Source organism: Engraulis encrasicolus, chromosome 19 (genome assembly GCF_034702125.1).
Source record: "Engraulis encrasicolus isolate BLACKSEA-1 chromosome 19, IST_EnEncr_1.0, whole genome shotgun sequence".
In the NCBI taxonomy this organism is placed as follows: domain Eukaryota; kingdom Metazoa; phylum Chordata; class Actinopteri; order Clupeiformes; family Engraulidae; genus Engraulis; species Engraulis encrasicolus.
Genome location: NC_085875.1, coordinates 33,734,321 through 33,761,429, shown reverse-complemented (window position 1 = coordinate 33,761,429; position 27,109 = coordinate 33,734,321). Strand labels below are relative to the sequence as shown.

The following is a 27,109-nucleotide window of genomic DNA, read 5'->3' as shown; positions in this document are numbered from 1 at the left end:
GGGCCCCCCAAAATTTTTGGGGGGGGTTTTTTTTTTTTTAAAAAATTTTTTTTAAAAAAAAAAAATTTTTTTTCCAAAAAATTTTTAAAGGGGGTTTTTTTTTAAAAATTTTTGGGCAAAAAAAAGGGAAAAAAAAATTTTTAAAATTTTTAAATTTTTTTTTTTTGGGGGGGTTTTTTTTTTTTAAAAAAATTTGGGGGCCCTTTTTTTTGGGGGTTATTTTTTTAAGGGCCGGGGAAAAATTTAAAGGGCCTTTTTTCCCCCTTTTTTTTTTTTTTTGGGGGGGGTTTTTGGGGTTTTTTACCCCCAAAAAAATTTTTTTAATTTTTTAAAAACCCAAAAATTTCCCCGTTTTTTTTTTTTTTTTTGTTTTTGGGGTTTTAAAGGTTGGGAGAAAAAAACCAAAAAATTTTTTTTAAAAATTTTTTTTTGGGTTAATTTTTTTAAAAAAAGGGGGGGGGGGGAAAGGTTGGGGCAGGGGCGGGAAAAAGGGGGGCCCCAAAAAAATTTTAAAAAGGTGGGGGGGAACTTTTTCCCCTTTTTCCCGGGGTTAAAAACCCAAAAAGGGGGAAATTTAAAAAAGGGGGGGGGGGGGGGGGGGCCCCCCAAAGGGGGGGCCCCCCCAAAAAAATTTTTGGGGTTTTCCCGGGGGGGGGGGTTTTTTTTTTTTTTGGGGGGGGGGGGGCCCAAAAAAAGGGGGGGGGTTTCCCCCCCTTTTTTTAAATTTTTTAAAAAAGGTTTTTTTTTTTTGGGGGGGGGGCCCCCCTTTTTGGGGAAAAAAAAGGGTTTGGGGGGGAAAATAAACCGGGTTTTGGGGGGGGGTTTTTTGAAAAAAAAGGGGTTTTTTTTAAAAAAAGAACTTTTTTAAAAAAAATTTTGGGGGGCCGGGGAAAAAAAAAACCCCCGGGGGCCGTTTAAAAAGGGGGGTTTTTTGTTTATGGGGGGGGGGGTTTTTTGGGGGGTTTTTCCCCGGGGGTTTTTTGGGGGGGTTTTTTTGGAAAAAGGGGACCCCCGGGGGGAAATAAAGGGCGGGGGGGCCCCCCCTTTTTTGGGGTTTTTCCCCAAAAAACCCTGGCCCCCCTTTTTTAAAAAAAAATTTTTTTTTTTAAAAAAAAAAAAAGGGGGGGGGGGGGGGTTGGGGGGGTTTTTTTTTAAGGGTTTTGGGGGGTTTTTTTTTTAAAAAAAAAAAAGGGGGTTTTTAAATGGGGGGGGGCCCCCCCCTCCCGCCCCCTTGGGGGGGGGGGTTTTTTTTCCCTTTTTGGGGCCCGGGGGGGGGTTACCCCCCAAAAACCCCCCGGGGGAAAAATTTTTTTCCCCCCCCGGGGGGGGGGGGTTTTGCCCCCCCCTTTTTTTTCCCCCCCCCGGGGGGTTTGGGGGAAAAAACCCGGGCCCCTTTTTTCATAAAAAAAAACCCCTTTAAAAAAAAAAAAAACCCCCCCCCCCTTTACAAACCCCCAAACAAAAAAAAACCCCCCCCAAAAAAAAACCCACACACACAAAAAAAAAAACCCCCCCAAAAAAACAAAACCCCTTAACACACAATTTTAAAAAAAAAATTTTTCCCCCAAAAAAATTTTTTTCCCCTTTTTTTTTTTAAATGAAAGAAAAAAATTTCCCGGGGTTTCCCTTTTTTTTTAAAAGGGGGGTTTTTTTTTAAAAAAATTTTTATTAAAAAATTTTTAAAATTTGAAATTTTTTTGGAAAAAAATTTCAAAAAATAGGGAATTTTTTTTTAAGCCAGTTTTTTTAAAAAAATTTTAAAAATTTTTAAAAAAAAAAAAAATAAAAAAAAAAAAAACCCCCCCCCCCCGGGGGGGGGGAAATTGGGGGAAAAAAGGGGGCCCCCCCCCAAAAAAAAACCCCCCCCCCCCCAAAAAAACACACCAAAAACCCACAAAAAAACACAAAAAAACCCCCAAAACCACACACACACACACAAACCACCCCCAAAAAAAAAAAAAATTTTTGGGGAAAAAATTTTTTTTAAATTTTTTTTTTCCCCTTTTTTTTTGGGGGGGGGGGGTTTTTTTTTAAAGGTTTTGGTTTTTTTTTTCCCCGGGTTTGGCCCGGGCCCCCAAAATTTTTGGCTTCGGGGGGCCCCGGTTTCCCAAACTTAACCCCCCCCCCCCCCAAAAACAAATTTTTTAAAAAAAAGAAAAAAAAATTCCAAAAAAATTTTGGGAAAATTTAAAAAAATTTAAAAAAAAACTTTAAAACCAAAAATTTTTTTAAAATTTAAACCCTTTTTAAAGGAAAAAAAAAAAAAAAGGGGGGAAAAAAAAAAAATTTTTTTTTTTTAAAATTTTTTTTTTTTAAATTAAAGGGGGGGGGGAAAACCAAAATTTTTAAAAAAAAGGGGAAAACAAAAAAAAATTTCTTTAAATTTTGGTTTTTAAAAAAATGGGGGAAAAACCCAAAAAAATTTTAAAACCAGAAAAACCTTAAAATTTTCCAAAAAAAAAAATTTTTTTTTTTTTTTTTTAAAAATTTTTTTTTAAAAAAAAATTTTTGGTTTTTTTAAAAAAAAAAAAAAATTTTTTTTTTTCCCCCGGAAAAAAAAATTGACCATATTAAGGACGCTTCATGTGTGCAAATGATAGAAGGGTTTAACATTCCCCTATCCACCCGAGCTCACTTGAAATAGACCCAGAAGACATGGGAAACTAATTTGCTTACAGAAGTCAGCAGAAGTTGCAGAAGTCAATTCTTTTTGAAAATAAGAGTCTTGCACATCCTGTAGTACAGTGAAAATTGGCCATGCAATTTGTGTTAGTGCTAACTTCAAAAGTCAGCCTCCATGATGGCATGGGGGTGCAGTAGTACATTGGTTAAGCTGTTCTAACTCACCAGTAGAATTGAATACAGTACTGGGTGAAATAAATGGGTTTTAAACAGCATGAAAAGCCACTCGTGCTTTATATTTTGAAGGGAGATCTTCGATTACTGCCACATAGTAAGGACAAATTGCATTCTCTACTATGTTTTAACAGTTTAACTCCAACATAAGGACCAGCAGGACATAAAATGGCTGGCTTTTGGTCAAGACCTGCCACAGTGTAAGCACTACAGAAAGGAAAACATTGCAAAACATGGCAAGGAATACACCTACCATTTAAGCTGTTGAAATCATGTCCAAGATAGGAATCTACACTGTTTTTATATAAAATCATCTCATCGGTTAATGCTATTAACTGTTAAGTGTTGTCCTTTGTTTTGTTTTTAGTCTTCCTCGACATTTGCTGCCTTTTATTGTCCCCGTCCCAACTATTTTGAGACGCATTGGATTTACATATTCATGAATATCCCCCAAAACAATAATTTTGGTCAGTTTTGATGGCTGATATATTTTCTTTGTACCGTTCTCCAACTAATGTCAGACCCAGACTTTTTGAAAATGGCAGTATTTTGTTATTATTCACAATTAACCTTGCGTCCCAACTTCTATGGAGTTGGGGTTTGTAGATTAGACACTTCAGTATAGTGATTACACGAACACTTAACATCCCATCCACAAGGGGGCACCGGTTGATCTCCGGGTCAGCTTAAGGCCATGAAAGGTCAGCAGGTGAGCCCAATAGGGGACACACCTGATAGCGCATTCACATATGAGGCAGCCATTGGTTCTAAGTCGCTAAAGGAGCTAGCCACTACACTATTTGGGACTTTGGGGACCCTCTTTCGTTTTGCCTTTGTTTTTGGATTTCCATTGGACATTTTGCTTTGTTTCATTTGGATGTGGGGTTTTCCCCACTAGTTTAACTAACACCCAAAGGGGAGCTAGCCAGCCTGAGACCCCATGTGTCTGAGCTCGGCGTCACATGATGCCCCTGCTTGCGCTGCAGTGGCCCCAAGACCTGGTTGGTTGTCCGCTTGCCACGTGTGTCCATCACTTAGGGTTGATTCGAAACGGGGGGCAGTCACTCGATGACTCCCCTCCTACATGAACAGGTCTCTGATTAGATAGGTGAAGTTAGCTGGTGAGGCAGCCGTTATGAACGGCACTAATGAGTGCGCTGCCCTGCGCATTCGACGCTACGGCCATTCTATGGCGGGAGTTATGTTCAACGCGTTAGCGCTTAGCTTATGCATGTTATTTGAACGGTGAATGACTGTCGGACACCGGAATCGTAAAATGGGCTATAAAGAGATCTAGTGACCGCATACTGTATTTAGTAGAGGTGCTCCGATTGCTCGGCTGCCGATCATGACCGGCCGATAATGGCCAAAAATAGCCTGATCGGTGATCGGAAAAACATGCCGATCAAAAAACCGATCGAGAGATATTAAATTCCTCACGCAACCATTTGCCTTTACACCTGGCGCTGCATGTAGGCGCTGGCTCTGCGCAGCTGCAACTGCACCAAAAGAAGGCATCTTTGCTTGTCTATAACTTTTCGCCATTCCCCCCTTCATTTCCACCATTCATAACCATATCTGCATCAACAATGATCTGATTTTCCGATCCATGCGCCGTTTACCTGACAATGTAATTTGCGATTGAGTAGGCTACTCGCCAGTGAGCCATTTTACGTTATAACCTGTGTAGTTGCCTCGGTCAGGACGCGACAACTTCGCGTTGTCAGCACAAACATGTCAATTATTGTTTTCAAAGTTGTAATTGGCAGTCAGTCGATTCGTTTGATAGTCGCTGAAACACCAAACGGCGACAGATGTGGTTAAAACTTGAGAGAGAGATTCAGAACGGTAGTGGAGCACTGCAACTGTGGACGGTGACAGAGAGGGGAGGGGCTCTCCTCACGAGGCTGCTCATTTAAAGCGACAGGTTGTTTTTTTCTCGTATGTGGAAGACTATTTGATGTAATGTTTCAGTTTCAATTCAATCTTAAATAGTTTAGTTATTCTATGCAATAACTTATACATTGATTAATACTGTAGACTGTAGGCCTATTACCAACACTAGTCTGAAAGATAATAACAGAGGTGTGACCAAGTCACTAATGTGCAAGTCACAAGTAAGTCTCGAGTCTTTCCACTCAAGTCCGAGTCAAGTCACAAGTCAAGACACATCTGACCAAGTCAAGTCCAAGTCCAAGTCGTACCCCAGCCAAGTCAAGTCCAAGTCCAAGTCTCATTTTTTTTCAAGTCCTTAACAAGTCACAAAGGGATTTTCTATTTGCAATCACAATTTCGATCATAAATTCATTAGTATAATAATGAGACCTGAGAAAAAGATGACAATTACTAAAACAGTTGCTGAGAAATCAGTCTAAACCAAACTACTGCTTGTGCTGTGTATGTAAAAAGACATTTAATTTCATATTTTTTTTCACATAAAAATACATTTCATGTGAATTTGTACTTAAACAAAGGAGCAACCATATGCCAAATATTTACTGTCCAGTGGGCAAATAGTCCTGTTTGCAAGAATGTGTGCGTATGTGTGTGTGTCCGTTCCATCATCTGATGGCATAAACCTATTCCACTACTCCACCCTGGTCTTGGTGGTGGGCCGGTCATATCTAGTCAAGGTTGTAAGTTATACAGACTCTAGCATCATAACGCTAAGGACAGGACTATGGTTAACTTTTTCACTAGCAGCACAGGCAGGGCCGCTGACAGCTTTGGCTGGAAGGTTTTGTCAAGACATTAGGGGGGCATATTACACTTCCGACCTGAAAACGCGGATTCACACTTTCAGCATACTATGTTTGAATTTACCCACAAAGGCCAAGGGTGAAAGTAGTAGCCTATTCATGTCTTACAGGTGCTACCCACCCTCCCCCCCTCTCTTTACTGTAGTGTAACACTCGACTAATGTAAACATTTTGGTTTGGCTTTAAAAGACGCCATTTTCCCTAAGGTACCATATTAAGCTCACCATTCTCATCAAGATATGACATACAGCAGGGGTAATCAATTTCTTTTTTTTAAATTGAGCCCAGTATGTGTGTGTGTGTGTGTGTGTGTGTGTGTGTGTGTGTGTGTGTGTGTGTGTGTGTGTGTGTGTGTGTGTGTGTGTGTGTGTGTGTGTGTGTGTGTGTGTGTGTGTGCGCGTATGGGGCTGGGGCTACACATGTGACACAGGATGATGAGTTAACAGCACAGCTCAGCAGGCAGCCCTGTGTCAGCTGGTCCATGATGTTCACTTCATCCCATTATCTGTGAACCAAAAGCTGAGCATTGACAGTGTCATAACTGTGAACCCACCAATGAGCACATGCATGGTGCAGCACTAGGCTATTCTGCTGTAGGCTACGTGCCAACAGTATGTAGCCTAGTAGACACTTGTCCATATGGGTTAAGAAATGAGGACAAAGTAGGCCTAGTTAGTTGGATTAAATTCCTGGTAAAGTAATGATGAATTTCTTGAATTCCCCCCTGGGGATCAATAAAGTTACTCTACTACTCTACTCTACTATTGTTGAAGCTGATATCGGCATTGTCGCTTTCCCCCTCACATTCTCGCCGCAATGGCCCATCACCAACCATTTTACTGCGTCACAGTCCAAGTTAACTAGAACTTCGTTTGCACAATCATTAATCCACGTCTTGTTAATTATATTAGGCTACTAGACTATTCGCCAGCACGCTGTCAATTAAACATGGCGTTAGCGCTGCAGAATGCCAGTTATGGCAACGAGGCAACCTTGTTCTGCGCTTCTACAGTGTAGGAAGAAGGAAGGTGTGTAATGCCCTATCCAACATTTCGCTCTCATTTTTCCCGAACGAATATGCGCCTCGCGCCATGCTCTCGTCTCCCTGTTCTCCCCAATCGCCCTCTCCTCCCCCACAAAGGCACTTGTATGCTGTTCATGCCTCTTCAAAAAGATTAAGTTCACCGTCCAGGTCATAGATTGTAGCCAAACAAAGTTCTGCTTCTATGTTTCCTATTTTTTGTTAATTTGGAAAACAGGGTTACATCCCAGTTCTCCAGTGCTGGCGTCGTGTAGCTCTAACGTGTCATTTCCAAGCAGCGGTAATTGCGACTCCAAACAAAGCATGTAGTTCGAACTGTGAGAAACATAAGATAAAGCGGTGTCGACACCACGAGATACAAGGTTCGCGCGCGCAAGGATTGGACTGGGAGCAGCACGCGAGAGGGAACATGCTTTTTATCCACGGGAGCCGACCCATGCCCATGTCTTGCGCTGTTCAGCAGTAGCTTGCAACCTCTACCTCGCATTACATTTAAACTTCACGATAGGCTGCATTAAAGATTGCGTTTGAACTGATGTGGCTGACATGATAGTGTGTCAAGGCTGAGTTTTAAAACTTTCAAGGAACGGGTATGGCATTATCTTACCATTTGACACATGGGACACTGCTACTCTGCTTTCAGCTGGCTGAGGCGGTATTCCAGGAATCAAAAATAGCCCTGATGTCCTTAGAAATTTTTCGATTCAAGTCATCGAACAACAAGCAGTGAGGTTCGGGGCGCATAGCTTGTTTATAGCCCTCAAGCGCAAGCTTCGCGGGAAGCAGTGTTGCTTACGCTTAGTTTCAAATTTTTTCCAATAGCCATGAAGTATTCCTCATCTCGCGCCTTTACCAATTATTTGACAATTTTGGTCGTTTGTCTTGTCTCTTTGCAAGACTGTCATGAATAGGCTATAGGCTAAATTATTTCCCTTTGGAACCATTCACCCAGCATCTAAAGTAGGCAACCGGTGGAGCTCTTTTGATGGATGCAAGACCAAGTGTTCTCTGCTCGCCTATTTTCGATTGCATGCTGGAAGACTAAGCCATGTATAAACGTGTCTTTTTGTATTGATTCTAATACTCAACCGATGGTGGCTGGTCAATGCAAAGAATGTTACCGAGAGGTTACTCTTTCTAGTCTGAGAAGCGCGAGCTTAACATGCATTTTCAGCGCGTGGAGTTGTGGTAGTGAAATAGCCCTGGGATATCAAGCCATAGCCTACGGACACATCCTGGGTTGGGGGAAACTTAAAAGCAGGCTATATTCGTAACGTTTACCTCGCCACATTTCCATCATAACGCGGTTTTGTCCGCGATGGTGGAAATTATTCACAAGGCTGCCCTTCACTTGGAAGTGACTGACTCGCAAGCAGGGGCGAGTTTAGGCTATTTTTAGTGGGGCCACGGCCCCACCGTGACTTGGCTCGGCCCCACTAGCTCAGGAGCCTTTTAAAATATTATTTGTGAATTGTATCGGGAATTAATGCAATTGCGCAGTCGCTTTGCCCCTGCGCAATATTCTGCTGCGACTGCCCCGTCTGGCAACCCTGTGTATGAACTTCAAGAAAGGTCTTGTGACGAGTCTGCCACACCTCTTCCGATTGGTTTGCATCTTCATGCAACTGTTTGCCGCCAGAGTTGTGTTCAGTTATGATTTTTGCGAAAGTAGTTTCTGGATTTATCATGCAGCCGAGGCAGAACCCAAATCTGCGCATATTCTTGTGATGAGAAGGTATGATGCACACTACACTACACACAATAAAGTGGTGTAGGCTACTGTAGTGCTGTGTGCAGACTATGATAGCATTGGTGTCATCCTAACTGACATAATTTTGTAAGCTGGTATGGTAAAAAAGTGTTGCGATGAAAGGCCATTAAAATCGTCCATTATTAGGTTGTGGATATCCGTGAAACATGCTTAACATAGGTAGCAGTGGCTAAGATTTTGTCAGGTGGTGCCTTGCGACGCACAATAGCCTACTTTCACTTTCGCCAGTGTTATGGGGCTCTCTGTTGACCACTTCATGCAAGGTGAGTCAGTCAGAATCACTAAAGCTTGAGGTAGCAAGATAACGGAAAGGGGAGTCAAATACAGATGGAATACAATGCGTAACAGAAATATTCTAGTAATTCTAAAATCTCTCTGTGCGTAATCAACCTAGGCCTGAGGTAACCATGCCGTTTCTTTGCAAATGTATCAGAAAAAAAATCAGAGTACAAATGATGAGGACATAGTGCTAAATAGGGGTTGTTACTACTAATAGCCTACGCCATCATCAGGACAGTCAACATTATATATCTGCCTGGCAGCGTTTAGAAGTTGTGACTCGAGGGAATGAAACATGCTTCAGCCTTGGAATAGCGAACAGCAGGCAAATCTCTGCTGAAATTAGGCCTATATTACGGCGAGTCACCATTACATTGATAGTCGAGGTTCGCCCATATGCAGGGGAGGTTTATGTTTTGGTGATGCTGTAATTGTGATGTGAGAATGCGGGCTATCCAACTTCTCACTTAGCCTACTGATTTTGATGATTGGGAACTGTGTGAAGTTTATTGTTAGACAGCTGCTGCTTATAAACTCCACACTGAATAGCGGTTAGCGTTAGCGATTGCTAAGCACTTTTATTTGTAACTTTAACTTACAGTTGGGATAGTATCGTGCTGTACTGTATGCAGAATTTGCATTAGTGACATTATGTTTGATTGCTTTGTGAACCCATCCTGTAAAATTGCGTCTTTGGCTGTAGCAAGTTAGCTAAACATGCCAGGTTACGAGACAACTAGCTCATTTATAATATATATACGGAGTGAGACAGAGAGAAGAGGGGGCTTTTGATCCTGCTGCTGCGTGTGTGGGAGTGAGTGGGTGGGTGAGCGAGAGAGAGAGGGGCGCTTCTGATTGGATCAGCGCGAGTTTCAGATTAACCCCAGAAGTGCTGGGGAACAGCAAGTAGTGGCTCCTGTAATATTGAGTTGGGGTTTTGGTTAAAATGTACCAGCAGTGAAAACAAGAAAATGAGTGAGAAATAATTCACTGAACATTCACTAACAGTCCATATCACATTTGAATTAAAAGTAACTTACTATGATGTGATGTGTGTTATCCAAATAGATATCCACTCATGTTTTTGTATTTAGTGTCATTTTAACAAAATGATTTGGATGGGATTATTAAAAAAATGCTACTGTTTCAGTGCAGACTAGACTATTATGACCGTCTTATAACTTATTGAGATTGGTGTGATTTGTACCAGGAGCTGGAAAGATATTGCATTACAGGACATAGAAAGGTTTTTTTTTTTTTTTTTTTTAGTACCGAAAAGTACCGAAATACATGTTGATACCGATACCAGTACCAAAATATTGGTATCGTGACAACACTAACTCTGTATAATACTTCCTATAGGCCTACTGTATTATAATATTTCCCTCTCTCTTTTTCTTTCCTCTCAATCACATAAGAACTATGACAACCATTAGGGTGTGTATATGACACACAGTAGGCTACCAATCACAAGGATTACCTATGTAGGTAGCCTAATGTAAGTTAAGCTTAGATTTCGTGGGGGGAAATGTAATGTCATGTCTTGTGGGTAGTCCTTCATTGAGTGAACTGTTATTTAAAATTGAAAGCCTTTTGAAAACGAAATCTCAAATCTGAAATAGAAATGGAACGCTTGCTCTGTCAGGTACCTCTGTCAGGTACCACTGTCAGCACCAGGGGCCAGGCCCCCCTAAAGATCAAAAGCTAAAATCGCCCCTGCTCGCAAGCATAGTGTGTGGGAGCGGAACATAGGCTACTGTAACAGCCTTCGGGGGCTGAAGGCAAGCGCATTCATAAAGGACAGGGAAAGCAAAACGGATAGGGATACTCTTTTATAAAACAACAATAGATTAAGTCCTGTGGTTCGGTTATGTCAGCAGTATGTGCTTTTTTATTTCAACTGCTTAAATAGCCTAATGTTCAACAATCAATGTCCATCACCATTTAGCTAAAATATTTAGACAGCTTGGTTCTCACTGAATTTCTGTCGTAAGCGAGGGGCGAGAGAGCGAGAGCTTCACGTGTGTAGCCTACAGACGCGTGTTGCACATCAGAGCGCCCCACCACACACACTTCCTACAACATTTATAGAAAATATTTGTTGATCACAGTGCAAACTTCCATAGCCTACCCTATTAAGAATGCAAAATGAGTTGGGGCTGAGAGGGAGATAAATTAACTTCCGCGATGGTTTAAAATGTAGGCGATGTTTGTTCTGGAGACTCGCAAATGGTGTTTCACTGTTGCCGCTGGTCGCCGCGTCCGGCCGCATCTTGCCCCAATGGCGTAGCACAGCTTAGGACAATGACGTGATTCATACAAAGAATGTGGGCGGGCTGTTGCATTCTGAAAACAAGGGTTGGACTTGGACTTTTTTTTAGACCCAACATGGCAAGTCACGCCAAGTCATTGAAAGTTACAACTGTCAAGTCCAAGTCGAGTCCCGAGTCAAAGGCGTGCAAGTCGAGTCGAGTCGCAAGTCCTTTCTGATCTTGAAATTTCAAGTCGCAAGTCTTCACACCGCTGACTCGAGTCAGACTCGAGTCCAAGTCACTGGACTCGAGTCCACATGTCTGGATAATAATAATAATAATAATAATAATAATAATAATAATAATAATACTACTAATAATAATAATAGCCTAATAATAGACATGTGCAAATTAAGATTGATTGGTTTATGGGCAGAAATGGTATTCAATAAGGATAATTAATAGGCTATTAAAAAAATAGGAAATCATTTTTGTGATCGGCAATGATCGGTAATCGGCAGATAAAGATTTTTGGTGATCGGTATCGGTGATCGGGCCAAAAAATGGTGATCGGAGCACCTCTAGTATTTAGATACTACAATGTTGATTTATCCCTTCGATTCTCAATATCTACATACATAAGTGTCAGAATAAAGAGTATGATAAGGTAGTAGCTTGGGTAGTAGCCATGTTTGTTTTTCAGGATTCCGGTTGAGAGAGAGGTGGCGCGCAGCATTTTGGGTACCAAGGCAGCGAAGCCAGCCACGTCTCCGAAAAGCTTAAAAGTCTGCCAAGGGAGGAAATAAAGCCATTTTTGGTTTCGATCCACACTTCATGACTCGATGTCCAGTTACCTCACTGGAAGGACAGCTGCCTTCCCCGTTTCGAATCGACCCTTAAGCCGGGCATACACTGTGCGATATTTTCACTAGTGGGTCTTAAGCTTCTGCTCACACTGCATGATGGAATTTCACTGTTTAAAAGTTCACAGCTCACGACTCACGTCCTCACACTACACGAGCCGACCGTCGGATGCGAATGAAATGCTTCCACTGTACGACGCGACAGGCATGTTTTCCCGGCCTGCAGAGGAGGGAACATGCGCAACTGAGGTGGAGATGAGGTCGCGCTCAACAGCGAATCGCACGACCCTATTAATTTGTGCATGTGAAGTGTCAAATCGGGTTTACTATGCGATTTACTATGCGAGCCACGACCAGAATTTCAAACCGTTTTGATCCTCTTGCGACCCTGCGATTGCACGATCGTGAGGTGAAATCGCTTGTCGTTACCCCATGTACACTGCACGATGCGAGACTCACGATTGACCTGCGATTGAGCAAGAAATCGGCCCGACTCTCAAAAAGTCGTGCAAGTGCCAAATCGGGGCAAAAGTCGCACAGTGTAAGCCCAGATTTAGCCTCTCACACCCTGGGGTGCATTCCAATATGCAACCTTGCCTCCTCCACTTGTGCTTGTGGCCTCACCCCGCCTCCTGTCCCCGCCTCCTGTCCCCGCATCCGTGGAGAAAACATTAAAGTTTCCCAGCTCTCAGCCTAGCCACAACAACTTTTGGTAGACTGTTTTTCATTCACCATCCAGTTTGCAAATGAGAAAATGAATTTACAATTGAGTTTTTGTGAGATATTGAAATATGATGCTGTTGTCAGTGATGTCATCATGACATATTACTTCCTGGTAGGAGGCCACAAGCACAAGTGGAGGACGCAAGGTCGCATATTGGAACGCACCCTGTGGCCATCTCAATGTCAAGTGCTCTAGCCTTGCTAGGACGTGAAACGCCTGGTGATTGGAAACTCAGCGGAGTTCACCAAAGAGTATCCAATCACTGGGCGTTTCACGTCCTAGCATTGCTAGAACACTGGGCATTGAGAAAAAGTCACTGACTAACACGTTAATGCAAACATCTAGCGCTAGCAAGTTATGGGTTAACATCGTAGGAGTGTTGGTGGTTTTGGGTCTTTGTGAGGTTTTGGTTAGCTTGCGCTGCAGTTGTGGTCCAGTATTTGTGAACGTGATTCAGTGTAATTGTGTTATGTTAATGTGTGTGTGACTGTGTGTGCGATCGTGCGTGCATGTGTGCGTGCGTGCGTGTTAAACTTTACCTGTTCCAGGATGCTGCTGATGAGGGAGCTTTTCCCACTTCCGACATTCCCACACACTCCCAGCAGATGCCCCTGCAACACAGAGATACATTAACTCTGGATCTGGAATATCAACACCCCCATTTATTTTTACTCTGTACTGACTTCACTGACTTGACATGCACTTTCAGTGTTTCAAATGTAATTTTCCACCACAGTATCCCTGCCTGTCAAATGCCTCTGTATTTCACTGTTAATACAATCACATAGAAGCACAATTAAGCATGGCAGTAACTACCATTGAGTACACAGAGGTCATGTCCTCTGTATCTATTTATCTATTGATGAAAATCGATACATGATCAACAATGATAAATTCAGTCTATATACACCACCCCCATTTATCCTCAAGGCAGTGATTAATGAAAACAAACCAAAGAGTTTGACTGAAGTGAAGCATTCTAAATGTACAGTATGCCGTACAGCACACAGTATTTGACCTCGGTATTTGAAAATGTCTGGTTACTGCCCTGCAATTAAGCTTCGATCATTCAGACCACTCTCTCCACTGACTTGGCTACTGTACCTTGGGCAGGGTGAAGCTGAGGTGTCTCAGGGCGAGGCTGTCCTCCGATGTCTGTGTGTCGTGGCTTGAGTCACTGGAGGTGTGTGTGCTGGAGCTGTTGGTGTTAGACATGTCTGTGTGTTCAGAGATGTGTGTGTTGGAGGTGTGTGTGTCATGGGAAGTGTGTGTGCCATTGGAGGTGTGTGTGTTTGAGGTGTGTGTGCCATTGGAGGTGTGTGTGTGGGAGGTGTGTGTGCCATTGGAGGGGTGTGTTGGTGGTGTCCAGGAGAAGGATGCGTCCTCCATGATGACAGCGGCGTCCAGGCCTCTCCCCTGCTCCACGTACGCATCAGGGTTCCTCAGCAGCAGCATCCTCTGGACAACACACACACACACGTTAGACACACACACACACACACGTTAGACACACACACACACACACACACACACACACACACACACACACACATACACATACACACAGACACACACACACAGACACACACGTTAGACACACACACACACACACACACACACACACACACACACACACACACACACACACACACAGACACACACACAGACACACTAGACAGACACACACACACACACACACACACACACTAGACAGACAGACAGACACACACACACACACACACACAAGACAGACACACACACACACTAGACACAGACACACACTAGACAGACACAGACACAGACACACAGACACACAGACACACAGACACAGACACAGACACACACACACACACACACACACACACACCAGATACTCCCCCACCAACTTGGTGGGTCGGGAATCGAACAGGCAACCGTTGGGCTACAAGCCTGACTCCCTAACCACTTACCCATGACAGACTGACCATTCAAATAAACAAAGTTCCATGCAAAATGAACCCTATTTATTTTCATCACTCATCAGCAGTGTTGGGCAGTAATGCATTACAAAACTAGAAATGCACTCAGAGAGCGCAGACCTCCGCCAAGGAAGTTCAGTTCCTTTTTAGACACATTAGGGCCAAAACATACCAGACGGAACGGAACGGTCCCGGGATGAACGCGGTCTTTCTGCTTAGTTTTAGCCGGCGTGTTTTTCTCTGCCTTTCACACTGACAGCGTCGGCGTGCGCGGCCAGTCCTGTTCAAAACCCTCCCCACAGCTAAAGCTAGCGTGCTACTTTGCCATTCATTTGAATGAGACACCGCCGGTCTCTGGCGTGAAAAATACGCTAGAGTTCTATTTTCCAAATGCAGCGCTCGACTACCGCCGGTTGGTGTGTAAGGACAGATATGTTTCAATGTATTTTCACCAACGCCGGTAAAAAACGCGGCCGTTCCGCTACGCTTTACCCTGGTGTGTAAGACCCCTTAGATAGGCTGTGTGTGTCATGATGTGGTGTCATTCATGTAGATGTAGACCTGTTCAGAAAATTGAACCGTGAAGTTGTAACCAAATTATATCTGTCTCCATTATAATTACCATGTCCTCTGGTTAGCTGTGGCCTGCTTAGTTCACCTGTGATTGTGGTAGGCCTATTGGCAAAGTGAAATTGAAGCTCACAGGTTGCTATTTGTCACATTTTCAACATTTATTAAAAAAAAAAAAAACATGATAGGCAGCATGCCTTTCATACCTTTTGAAATAACCTATCCCAAATCCAGAGAAAACCTGGTTGTCAAGTGTACTACATCACCCCCAGATCCACATTTCACAGAGTGAACTTTTAATAGTCCAACTATTTATACAATTCTTGTTAGGAGGTAGCCTAGTTCATTTGCATGTTTCACGGATAAGTTTTGACTCTTTGAGGGCGTCGCTGAGTTCACTGACGCTGTCATTCCATAACCGCAAGTCAATATGATTTTCTGGTCATTACATACAATTTAATTTGCCTGTTAACAGATGACTTGCTCATGGATCCATTCATTCATCCCATGTTTGTTCACCTACTAGGCCTAGTTGAAAACTTTACTTCGAGCTTGAAAGACGTGCCCCCTTTCCTCAGTTGCCAATGTCTGCAAAAGTGCAAAGTGACAGAGTGAACTGGCAGTGACAATGTTGCCGGTAATTTCGCCATCATTTTTTTTTTGGAGTCAGAAGATGGAGTACATGGATCAATCATTGGATGAGCTGTAGACCTACTGAATTACAGTATATACAGTGCCCTCCATTATTATTGGCACCCCTGGTTGAGATGTGTTTTTTAGCTTCCAATTATTATTATTTTTCTCTAAATAATATGGGACCTTAATGGAAAAAAAGAGAAAAATCCAACCTTCAATACAAGTGCATTTATTCAGTGGGGAAAAGATCCCACATAAAGAAATAATTATTTGACATTAAATAATGTGTGTCACAATTATTAGCACCCCTGTTGTTAATATTTTGTACAACCCCCTTTTGCCAACAAAACAGCACCTAATCTTCTCCTATAATGTTTCACAAGATGGGAAAAGACAGAAAGAGGGATCTTCAGCCATTCCTCTTTGCAGAATCTCTCTAAATCATCCAGAGACCTGGGTCCTCTCCTCTGTACTCTCCTCTTCAGCTCACCCCACAGGTTCTCAATGGGGTTGAGGTCTGGGGACTGAGATGGCCATGGGAGGAGCTTGATTTTGTGTCTGGTTAACCATTTTTGTGTAGATTTGGCCATATGTTTAGGGTCATTGTCTTGCTGAAAGACCCAGTGACGACCCATCTTCAGCTTTTTGGCAGAGGGCAACAGATTTTGATTTAAAATGTCCTGGTATTTCAAAGCATTCATGATGCCATGCACCTTAACAAGCTTCCCAGGGCCTTTGGAAGCGAAACAGCCCCACAGCATCACTGACCCACCCCCATACTTCACAGTGGGTATGAGGTGCTTTTCAGCATGCGCATCTTTCGTGGCACGCCAGACCCACTTAGAGTGTTTGTTGCCAAAAAGCTCAATCTTGGTCTCATCTGACCAAAGCACACGGTCCCAGTTGAAGCCCCAATACCGCTGGGCGAACTCCAGACGTTTGCGTTTATGATTGTGGGTGAGGAAAGGTATCCTCCGTGCATGCCTCCCAAACAGCTTGTTGGCGTGTAGACAGCGCCTGATGGTTGATTTGGAGACTTTGTGACCCCAGGATGCTACCATTTGTTGTAATTCTGTAACAGTGAGCTTTGGAGATATTTTGATTTCTCTTACCATCCTCCTCACTGTGCGTGGTGGCAAAATAAACTTGGGTCCTCGTCCAGGCTTGTTTACCACTGTTCCAGTTGTTTTGAACTTCTTAATTATTCCTCTCACAGTGGATATGGGCAGCTGCAGTTGAGTGGCAATCTTCTTGTAGCCTCTGCCTGACCTGTGAAGGTCGACGCACATCTGCCTCACTTGTATGCTGTGTTCCTTTGTCTTTCCCATGTTTAAGAGTGGATAAGAGAAATGGCCTCGGTGTCACGTCATATTTATACCCCAGGGAAACAAGAAGTGATGAATTACTAATTAAATGTTCCTACATACTCTGGTAAACTTTGTAAACTACTGTAGAAATGACAGAAATGCTTCAATTATATTTATTTCCTGGGAATTGTTAAGGGTGCCAATAATTGTGGAACAGGTGATTTAATGAAAAATAATTATTTTTTAGTCAGGGATTATTTTTATTTTCCTACAATTCATTTAAGTTGAAGGCTACATTTTCCTAAAATTTTCAGTGTGACAGTATTCTTCTGCAATAAACACTGAATTTATTTTAAGGCTTTTAACACATCTCAACCAGGGGTGCCAATAATTATGGAGGGCACTGTATACAGGCCTATATTTAACAGGGTCATGTTTTTTTAAGAGATAATTAAAATTGGAATAGAATGAGGTAGGATTTGGAAAGCTATTGCGGGGAGCGGTGTGCGTGTGTGTCTGATGCTTTTGCTTACGGGGACTCCTTGAATAGTTCAACTATTTATACAATTCTTGTTCGTATTTCACTGCTACGCTTTGGCTCGTTGAGGGCATCGCCGGATTCACCTGCTTGACGCACTTTCTTTCATTCAATAACCAAATTGACAGAATATTCTCAATACTATTGAAGAGGCATCCCCTGCTCCCTATTCCCTTAGGTCTATTGAAATCACTGTTCGCCGTTATGAATGTCTTCACCGTTCGTTATGAAATTAAGTTCAGCATGTTATGCTGGAATGTTTTGTGCCTTCAGTGCACTGTTAGGAATCGAACCCTTCGTTCGTTATGCAATTAAGTTTAGCATAATGTGTTGTGGTACTGATGGATATGCTATGGCTTCAGTGCACTGTGAAGCAGCAAATTACCACGGACTATGCAGTAGTTGCAATTCGCGCGCACCTTTCCCTAAGCATTTACGAATGTTTTGTGACAGCATTGTGAACTTCAACAACCTGCAATGGTGCTTGTTGAAACGGGCCGTATGCGAAATACTTTCCTCACATGGGCTATTTGATAGTGGTTGGTGTAGGCGCTCTCGGCAAAGACAGTCAGGCCGGGGTCTCACGAACTTGGAGGAAATAGATGGGATGTGCAGGGTGCGGTGTGTGTGTGTGAGATATTCTTGGCGCGTTGCGTATCACAGAGGCTGCTTCAGTGCGCTGTGAAGCAGCAATTAAATCACCACGGATATAACACTGGTTGCAATTTGCACGCAGCAAATAACCACGGACTATGTGGCAGTCTAAAGACAATCCCTTCAGAATTGTCCAATTCACCCTCGCGCACCCTGTGGTTGTATGCCAAATACATGCGCTGTGGGCTCACGTGAGCTATAGGCTTTGATAGTGGTTGGTGTAAGCGCTGTCGCGGCAAAGACAGTCCCTTGAGAATTGTCCAATTCACCTCGCACCCTCAGTGGCAGTCCGCGAAGGTGCCAGGACACCGTGACATAGTTGGTGACCAGTGCTGATTTCACCTGATTTTCACCTGCATCTTGTTGCTAATGACACTCTGACAGGTGCAGCAGGACGTTTTATACTCGCTGGGACGTGACGTCATCACACCCTGTCCAGTTTCGGTCAGAGCCCTTTATAAGGGCTCTAATTCGGTCTGATGACTTTGCCATTGTGACGTGGCGCAAGAGGCCAGGTGCAGCGAACGAACGAACGAACGAACGAACACAGAAATCGGGCGATCACATAACCTCCTTGGCGCAGGTAATAATTACTGTAATGCATTACGTTTTGCTGTAATGCAGTAATGTAAGGCATTACAGGGCAAACAGCTGTAATATTTACTTAGTTACAGTGCTAAATAACTTAAGTTACAATGCATTAACAATGACCTGGATTTTAGTGGTATTCAGTGTGGTGGGTCAGAAAAAAAGCTATTCCTGAACCTGGTAGTTTTTAGTTTGCATGCTGCCAAAAACACCTCCTGGATGGGAGGTGAAGTAGTCATGACTCATGAGCTTGCTTTACACTGTAATAAATTGCCAGATCCATATTTAGGCTGGGGGTCTTTTGGCAAAAGTAACTAAAGTAATGCAAAAGCAGTGCAATGCCTTACATTTTAAATATAGTATATTGTAGTGTGATTAACTTGAAAAGACAGTAACATGTAATCAGCAATGTATTACAGTTTTTGAGTAACTTGCCCAACAGTGCTCATCAGTGCCAAAAACACACCTTGAGTCGTCCAATGGAGATGAGGCCTTCAGCAATAGCCTTGACACCGAAGGGCAAAAGACGCAGAAAGAACTGCATGGAGTTGAATACTGCAATAATGGTAAAGGCCTAAACACACACACACAGACACACACACACACACAGACACACACACACAATTACTATGATTTCTAGCCAATACATTTCTAGCCTACTATTTTCTCATGCTTTGAACCCTGCATCTTACATCAGCATCCGATTATTATGTGTGACTAGCACAAAGTCAATGGGGTTAGCTCCAAAGCTAATGTTCTGTAAAGATTATAAAGATTATTATAAATGAGAAAGTGGACACCTCCGGCTTACAGAGGTGCGGCCCTTACAGTACAGTATACCTATACATACATTTGTCTTTTTAATCTTAATTTCAGTGGGAGCGGATTATGGTCTGGTTTTTTATTATAGGCCAGAAAAACTATGGGTACATGCACACACAGTTTACTTCTTTATTTGGGTTGACAGATAGTCATTTCATTTACCATGTACGATAAATCATTTTTTAAACCAAAATATTTGTATTTCTCTCTCTCTCTCTCTCACACACACACACTGACCGTGGAGGGGAGCAGCGGCAGGCCCAGCAGAGTGTGTATGGTGAAGGTAAAGATGGTGGCCAGGGCGGGGGTGATGATGGTGTTGGAGGTGTTCATGCTCTGCACATAACCAACATACTGCAACAGACTCTCCTCCTGCTTACGGATATCTACACATGCACCCATTCCACACACGCCCATGAACGCACCCATTCCACGCACGCACCCATTCCACGCACGCACCCATTCCACGCACGCACACACACACACACACACACACACACACACACACACGTTGCAATATAGACAGGTAAAAAAAAATGTTTGGCCACACCTTTAGTAAATACTCATTTTTGTGGCTATTTACAGTACATTGTCGTGCTGAGATAAAACAAATCTAATTAATTACAGAGTTTGTAATAAATGAATCTAATTAATCCACATTTAATCTCTCATATGTTATCATTCACATAGGTGGTATACTTGGTATGAGAGAGAAAGGTGGGAAAAGTGACCATACCATACCCCATCATACCCCCTTCACAGACTTATGGCCACACAATAAACAACCTCTGATATGAAATAAATAACTATCAAAATTGAAGACCATGAACTGCCAACCTAATATTTCGGCCTACTACAGACAAAATAGGACCATAACCCAAATGCCCAAAACAAGGCTTAAGCATCTGAAAATTCTAGTTCTACAATTCTAATGAGATATTGGGTGACATTAGTGTTCACTTCAGATTGAATCGAAAATAAGCTTGTTGAAACGTTTGGAGCCATCAGTTGTGTCGTGTTGACGTCAGGTGGATAGAAAGCGGACATGGCTGTTGAACAACTCCAATGTACTGTAAATAGCCAAGAAAATAAAGAAAACGCATTGAATGAGGTGTGTCCAAACATTGGGGCCTATACTGTAGATAACCTTCACACAGCATGAATGAATGCAAACTAGTGAAAATGCAGAAGACAAAATTACAATTACTGAGATTGTCCTCCCTGGACTCTCTGGTTTTGATTGTAATTGTGGCTTAATGTTACTGTGTTGATATTGCTTCAAATCTGAAATGCATGAAATCTCTCTCACTCACACACACACACACACACACACACACACACACACACACACACACACACACACACACACACACACACACACACACACACACACACACACACACACACACACCCACGGTAAAGACATCTGAAAAGGCCCCAAACCCAATACATGCAATGTAATAAGGGCCCAATTCTGGGCCCCCCCCCCTTTCTTGGGCCAGGGACAAGTGACCCTCTTGTTCCCCCTGTCGGCTTCCCTCCACACACACATACACACACCTGAGATCTTCTTGCTGAAGAACTCTTCCCAGGCGTACATCTTGATGAGTTTGATACAGGTCAGCAGCTCGTTCATGGTGCGCACGCGGCTATCGGTTTCCCTGACAACCTTACGTTGGAAAAAGTTGATGATCTTGCCAAAGCCAACCTGCAGTACACAAACACACACACACACCCTCTCTCATACTCACACAAACACACACACACATACACATATGCAGGATGTGCGTGTGCGTGTGCGTGTGTGTCCACCTATATAGGTAAGATGGCCAGGTGCCAGTGTGTGTGTGTGTGTGTGTGTGTGTGTGTGTGTGTGTGTGTGTGTGTGTCTGTATAGGCAGGAAAGCCAGGTAGACAGAGACATGCGCCCATATGTGTTGTGTGTGTGTGTGCATCCATGTATGTGTGTGCGTGTGTGCGTGTGTGTGTGTGTGTACACCTGTATAGGCAGGAAGGCCAGGTAGACAGACATGCGTTTGTATGTGTCCATGTGGGTGCGTGTGCATCCATGTATGTGTGTGTGTGTGTGTGTGTGTGTGTGTGTGTGTGTGTGTGTGTGTGTGTGTGTGTGTGTGTGTGTGTGTGTGTGTGTGTGTGTATGTGTGTGTGTGTGTACCTGTATAGGCAGGAAGGCCAGGTAGACAGCGACTCCTAAGAGCGCGGTGTACCCCAGTATGTAACAGGCGAAGGCTGCACTGGCCAGCAGCAGAGAAGGGATCACAAAGAGAAACGGCCCAAACACAAACGCAGAGTACAAGCGATAGCTATCCACCGTCAGCACGTTGATCACCTGCAAAACACACATCTCAGTCAGCCCGTGTCTCTCTGCATGTGTGTGTGTGTGTGTGTGTGTGTGTGTGTGTGTGTGTGTGTGTGTGTGTGTGTGTGTGTGTGTGTGTGTGTGTGTATGTGTGTATGTGTGTATGTGTGTATGTGTGTATGAGTGTGCATGGGTGTGGGTGTGGGTGTCAAGTCAAGTCAACTTTATTGTCTTATGTATTATGCCTTTACATGAAATGGTCATACAAAGAATTGAAATTATGTTTCTTACTTTCCCATGCAAGGACATAGACATATCCAAAACATAGACATATGCATACTTTTGGCATAGACATAGACAAGAACATCTGCAGACATTAAAGTGCAAGACAGGACAACAGAAGGCATAAAGTAAGAACATACATATAGTAAGTTAGAAGGTATTTGTGTTGCGCATATAATATAATGTGTGTCTCACCTCTCCCACTGAGACGGTAGTGAGGGCTCGTATGCGGGTGATCTTGCGAAAGGCCAGCATGCTGAAGGCTCCTTTCATGCGTATGGCCATGCGGATGTTGGTGGCCCACAGCAGGGACAGCAAGAAGTGCCTAGCGGACTCCGTCACCAGGAGAGCCAGACACAGGCCCACGCTAAAGCCCACCGACCTGCCCTCCTCAGACTCCACATAACCCAGGATCATATGCACCAGCACAGACTGAGAGAGGAGAGGGGCGGCGACGGCGAAGGAGAAATGACAGTGAGAAGGTAGGTTTGTGTATCAAAATAGCATGTTGTGGGCCATAACATGTTGGAAACACATACAAATACACTGAAAAAACCCATGGACTTGAAATATATATTAACTAACATGTTAGATTTGGGTTACACTATTCAGTATGAATTAGCTGCTTATTAACATGTGTATTAGTAGAATACTAGCCATTTGCGAGACATTATTAATCACTAATATAAGCAGCCTGTTTGTGCAGATGGGCCCGCTGACAAGACTCAAATCTCAAAAAAAAAAGAATAAAGAAGCACACATCGCCATTTCACACTGAAGAAGGGTGCACACCCGAAATGTCTGTGAGACGATAAAAAAACCATAGGAAATTTGATGAGTGCTTCTTTATTCATTTATTTTTGAGATTTGAGTTCATTCATTGACAAAGTCAAGCACCCACCCAGTGTAAAGAATTAGATTAGAAGGTGTTGAGTGCGCTTCCTGGTCCTTCTCGCTGAAAAGACTCAAGTACATCAAAACAGCATTGGTTTAACACCACAGAGAGCCGTAGCCCCTTAACACTCACCGTTCCACCAATGGAACGTTGAAATAGTCACTGAAAAAACTACTAACTCTCATAGTACTATCAATATGACAGTGCACAGGGCCTTAAATAAGTAATACATTACGACTTGGCCATTGCCATTCTGGTAACAGCTAATTTATAACAGGGGCCGTGTCTTAAGTAATAGATTAAGACTTGGTCATAACAATTTTGGTGACAGTAAGGTCACAATATAGGCTCTCTGCGCAAAGTGGTTCTGCAAGTCCTTGTTTCAAAACTAAGACTAAGCTGTTAATTACTCATTCATCCTTTAGATACATGGCTTAGCATGGGGCTTCAAAGGTGGGAATTACACAAGGGCTGCTGACAGCTTTTGCTGGGCCCTGAACAAAGTAATCTGAAAGGGCCCCCCATTCAATACATACAGTACTGTACAATCGAATGAAAACCCAAATTTGGGCCCCCAAATGCGTGTGCGTGACTCACAGGCCCGGTGAAGAGCAGGGTCTCCAGGAGGAGTGATGCGATGGCGCTGAGAATGAGCTTGCTCCTCTCGAACCTCATCACCACTCGGACCAATGAGGCGCGATCTGGACCCACACGACTCACTTCCTCATCCCACAGCCTCTCCAGCCTAGAACACACATTCACATATTATTATAAAGTCATTCCATGTCAATTGAACAAATCTCCACGCACTTACTGGGTGTTCCATTAACTTCCATAGACATCCAACAGAAAGGATTAAAATCTCTAATGAAGTGAAGTGGTATCCTTTCCAAGTTACAGACTGACAGACAGACAGACAGACAGACAGACACACACGGTGTCTGTGTGTAGTTTCACTGTGGCTAGGTAGATAGGTAGATAGGTAGATAGGTAGATAGATACCAGCCTCTGGGGGATGAAGAACCTGTCTGACAGCAGGGAGCTGACCATACCAGAACAAAGGGCCAACTCTAGGCATCACCCAAACCATATACCTACAGTGGAGCTGATCAACCCCATAAGTTAAAATTCAACCTTGATATTGTTAAAGTGAAACCTTACAAATGCTCATTAAAGTTGAAGCTACAGAATGATCTAGACCAGCAAGACACACACACACACACACGCACGCACGCACGCACACACACATTACACACAAACCTGTCTCCATTGGTGCTGCAGCCATCGTTTGGAGAGATCGAGAGGGAACTGAGGTCGAGGCGGTTCCGGAACAGTTTCCACATAATGGGGCTCATCCATGAGAAAGACGCAAATGAGAAGAAACCTGCATCGTCCATATTGAAAACGTTTTCGTCCAAATTGAAAACTTTGCACACAGATGTAAACATACATACACACACACACACAAACACACACACACACACTCATATACACACAGACACTCACACGACTTCTGTCGTAAGCTTCAAAAAGATGCCCAGCTGCTTACAACTGACTGACTAACTATGCTAACTGGGCCCAGGTCAAGGGGTCATTGGTCCTAAGGGCAAGGACAAAATAGTTTCTGGACAAATATGCATGGCCCTCCTTCCTTTTTTGGGTGGGGGCTGCAGTGGAAGTATGTCATTTGAATTAACTGTTAACTAAGGCAGCTATGACAATATAGTAAATCATGTCCAGATTTGGCCTTACGGTGATTTGGCCTTATGGTGATTTGGCCTTATACTATGCACACATCTGGATACACATGGACATGAATGGGGTGAATGAAGATCCCAATTTTTGGTGAGTAAAATATCAGTGAGTTGCTTGACTTCTGAGACGCCTTTATATCAGTCATCCAGTGCTTCTCCGTCCAGTGTTTTCTCATCCAGTGTATTTTTAATTCCACGTACTTAGTAAGCAATATGACTTTTGAGAGATCTATGGGGAAAGTTGCAGAGCAACAAGAAACAGCTACGGGATATAAAAAGGGATCAAACGATTTCAGAATGCAAGTTGAAGAAGTTCAATTATAACCAACCCCAGCCCAAATAAAAGGTTAAACCTTACAACCAGGAAATGTGTTTGGCAAAGAACAATCAAAAATAACGTTGGGGGAAAGGATTATGGGAACACTATACAGTGTTAAGCAAACAATTCTTCTTCTATTTTCCTTGGTGTATTCAATTTTACAACCAAAATGGGAAATGAATGCAGAGATGAAGCTTTGTCTCCAGGGTCCACAACAGAACGATGATGGCACACAAAAATCATTAACCCCATAAGACACTACCCCTGTTATAAATTAGCTGCTACCAGAATGGCAATGACCAAGTCGTAATGTATTACTAAATTCCCTATGTAATGCCATACTGGTGTAGCACTATGGTAATTTCACTTGTTTCAGTGACTATTACACCATCCAAGTGGTGTCACAGTGTCTGGTAAGGGGCACTATACTGTATAGCATGCATTCTGTGAACTCTAGTTAGCTCAATTGGATATGTTAGGCAGGGCTAAGGTATGTGTCAAAAAGCATACATCCCCCATTATGTTATCTGAACCATACACTAAAGCAAAATCCTAGTTGTGACAGTGAAGAGAGCTCAAGCCGAGTTTTGTAAACTGAAGTATCGATGAGACGAGCAGGTGAGGTATATAAGTGATGGTGAGCATGGGGGTGTGGGGCTGGGTTGCAATACCACAGTAAGCTAAAAGCTAAACTGCAACCCCTCACACCCAACCCTAAGATAAAAAACAATGTCATTCCCTACTCAGGCCAAAAGTTGATTGCACTGATAACACCCCTAATCACTCTCAATCTCATGTTTTTGCTCCAAGTCAGGAACTTGCCAGACCACAAGGATGAGGGGAAAGTGGGTCGTTCACACACACCTCACAGGGGCTTGGTATAAGGGTATCGGGCCGTTTATGCGTTTATTAAGTGTATCGTATCGGCCGATTCGGTTTTGGCCGATACGCCCACCCCGACATTTAGACTACAGACTGCCAGCTCTGTGTTGCTAGCAGACCCGCAATGCACACTGCTGCGTCAACCCTCCCTCACTCATGGAGTAAAGTAAACAGCCCTGCAGGCTGCCACAAAGTTTTAAACTTTGAGATGCATCCTATTTTAATGTGGATACTGAATGACATGGCATGTGCATGTAAATTATAGGCCTAAAGGGAGAATGGTTCAGCTCCATCCATTTTCCGTACTGATTTTATTTCCCTGGTTCATTGCGCAGTCAATAATCACCACCATTTGCCATATATTTACCTCCGCCAGGAGTTTATGTGATCGCCCGATGTCTGTGTTGGCAACTTGGCATGACCGTGTTTGTTCGCTGCTATTTCGCCGCCAGCCACAAGGTGGTCGAGGTGAATTGGGTAATGACTGGGCACACCAAATAGCCAATAGCACACCAAATCATTAGGGCTGGGTCATTAACGCGTTAATTTCGATTAATCAATCATGTGAGTCGATTAATTCATTAACGCGATTTTAAAAAAATAATCGCAGTATAATAGCTACATAGTTCTGGATTAGACCAGTGGAGGGCAGTATTACTCCTGATGGTGAACAGCCTGCTGAAATTGAGAAGAGTTCTCTCTTCTTTTAAAAATGCATAATATTTTTAGATTAAGCTTATTTATTGTAATTATTTAAAATCCAGGTGATTTTTTTTTTCACTGTTCTCAGGTAAAATATTTAAATGCGATTAAAATGCGCCCTACAAATAATATACAGTATAATATATGGCACACACATATCGTGGCAGAGTTGATTGTTCTCCGAGTGTTTCTCTGTTCAGCTGAAGTTCACAAAGAGTGGAGATTATATTAATAATGGCGAACAGTGGTTAACAGTGAACAGACAGCGCCAAGGAGGGAATGTGTCCAGTTCACTACATGAAATTGAGTAATGACATGGCGTGCCTGCGAAGTGGA

At 43.1% G+C, this 27,109-nt stretch overlaps 1 protein-coding gene across 1 annotated transcript in view; it reads right to left on the bottom strand.

The window, feature by feature from the left end:
• LOC134469850 (ATP-binding cassette sub-family C member 12-like) overlaps positions 1-24,513 on the bottom strand; it is a 57,880-nt gene extending 33,367 nt beyond the window's left edge. The window contains exons 1-9 of the mRNA XM_063223878.1: positions 24,377-24,513; positions 23,714-23,861; positions 22,417-22,653; positions 21,796-21,969; positions 21,180-21,327; positions 19,857-20,005; positions 19,264-19,371; positions 13,651-14,004; positions 13,086-13,157 (exon numbers count right to left, since the gene is read on the bottom strand). Of these exons, the coding sequence (XP_063079948.1) occupies positions 13,086-13,157; positions 13,651-14,004; positions 19,264-19,371; positions 19,857-20,005; positions 21,180-21,327; positions 21,796-21,969; positions 22,417-22,653; positions 23,714-23,861; positions 24,377-24,513 (1,527 nt within the window). The remainder of the gene's footprint in view (positions 1-13,085; positions 13,158-13,650; positions 14,005-19,263; positions 19,372-19,856; positions 20,006-21,179; positions 21,328-21,795; positions 21,970-22,416; positions 22,654-23,713; positions 23,862-24,376) is intronic.
• Between the last annotated feature and the right edge of the window lie 2,596 nt (positions 24,514-27,109).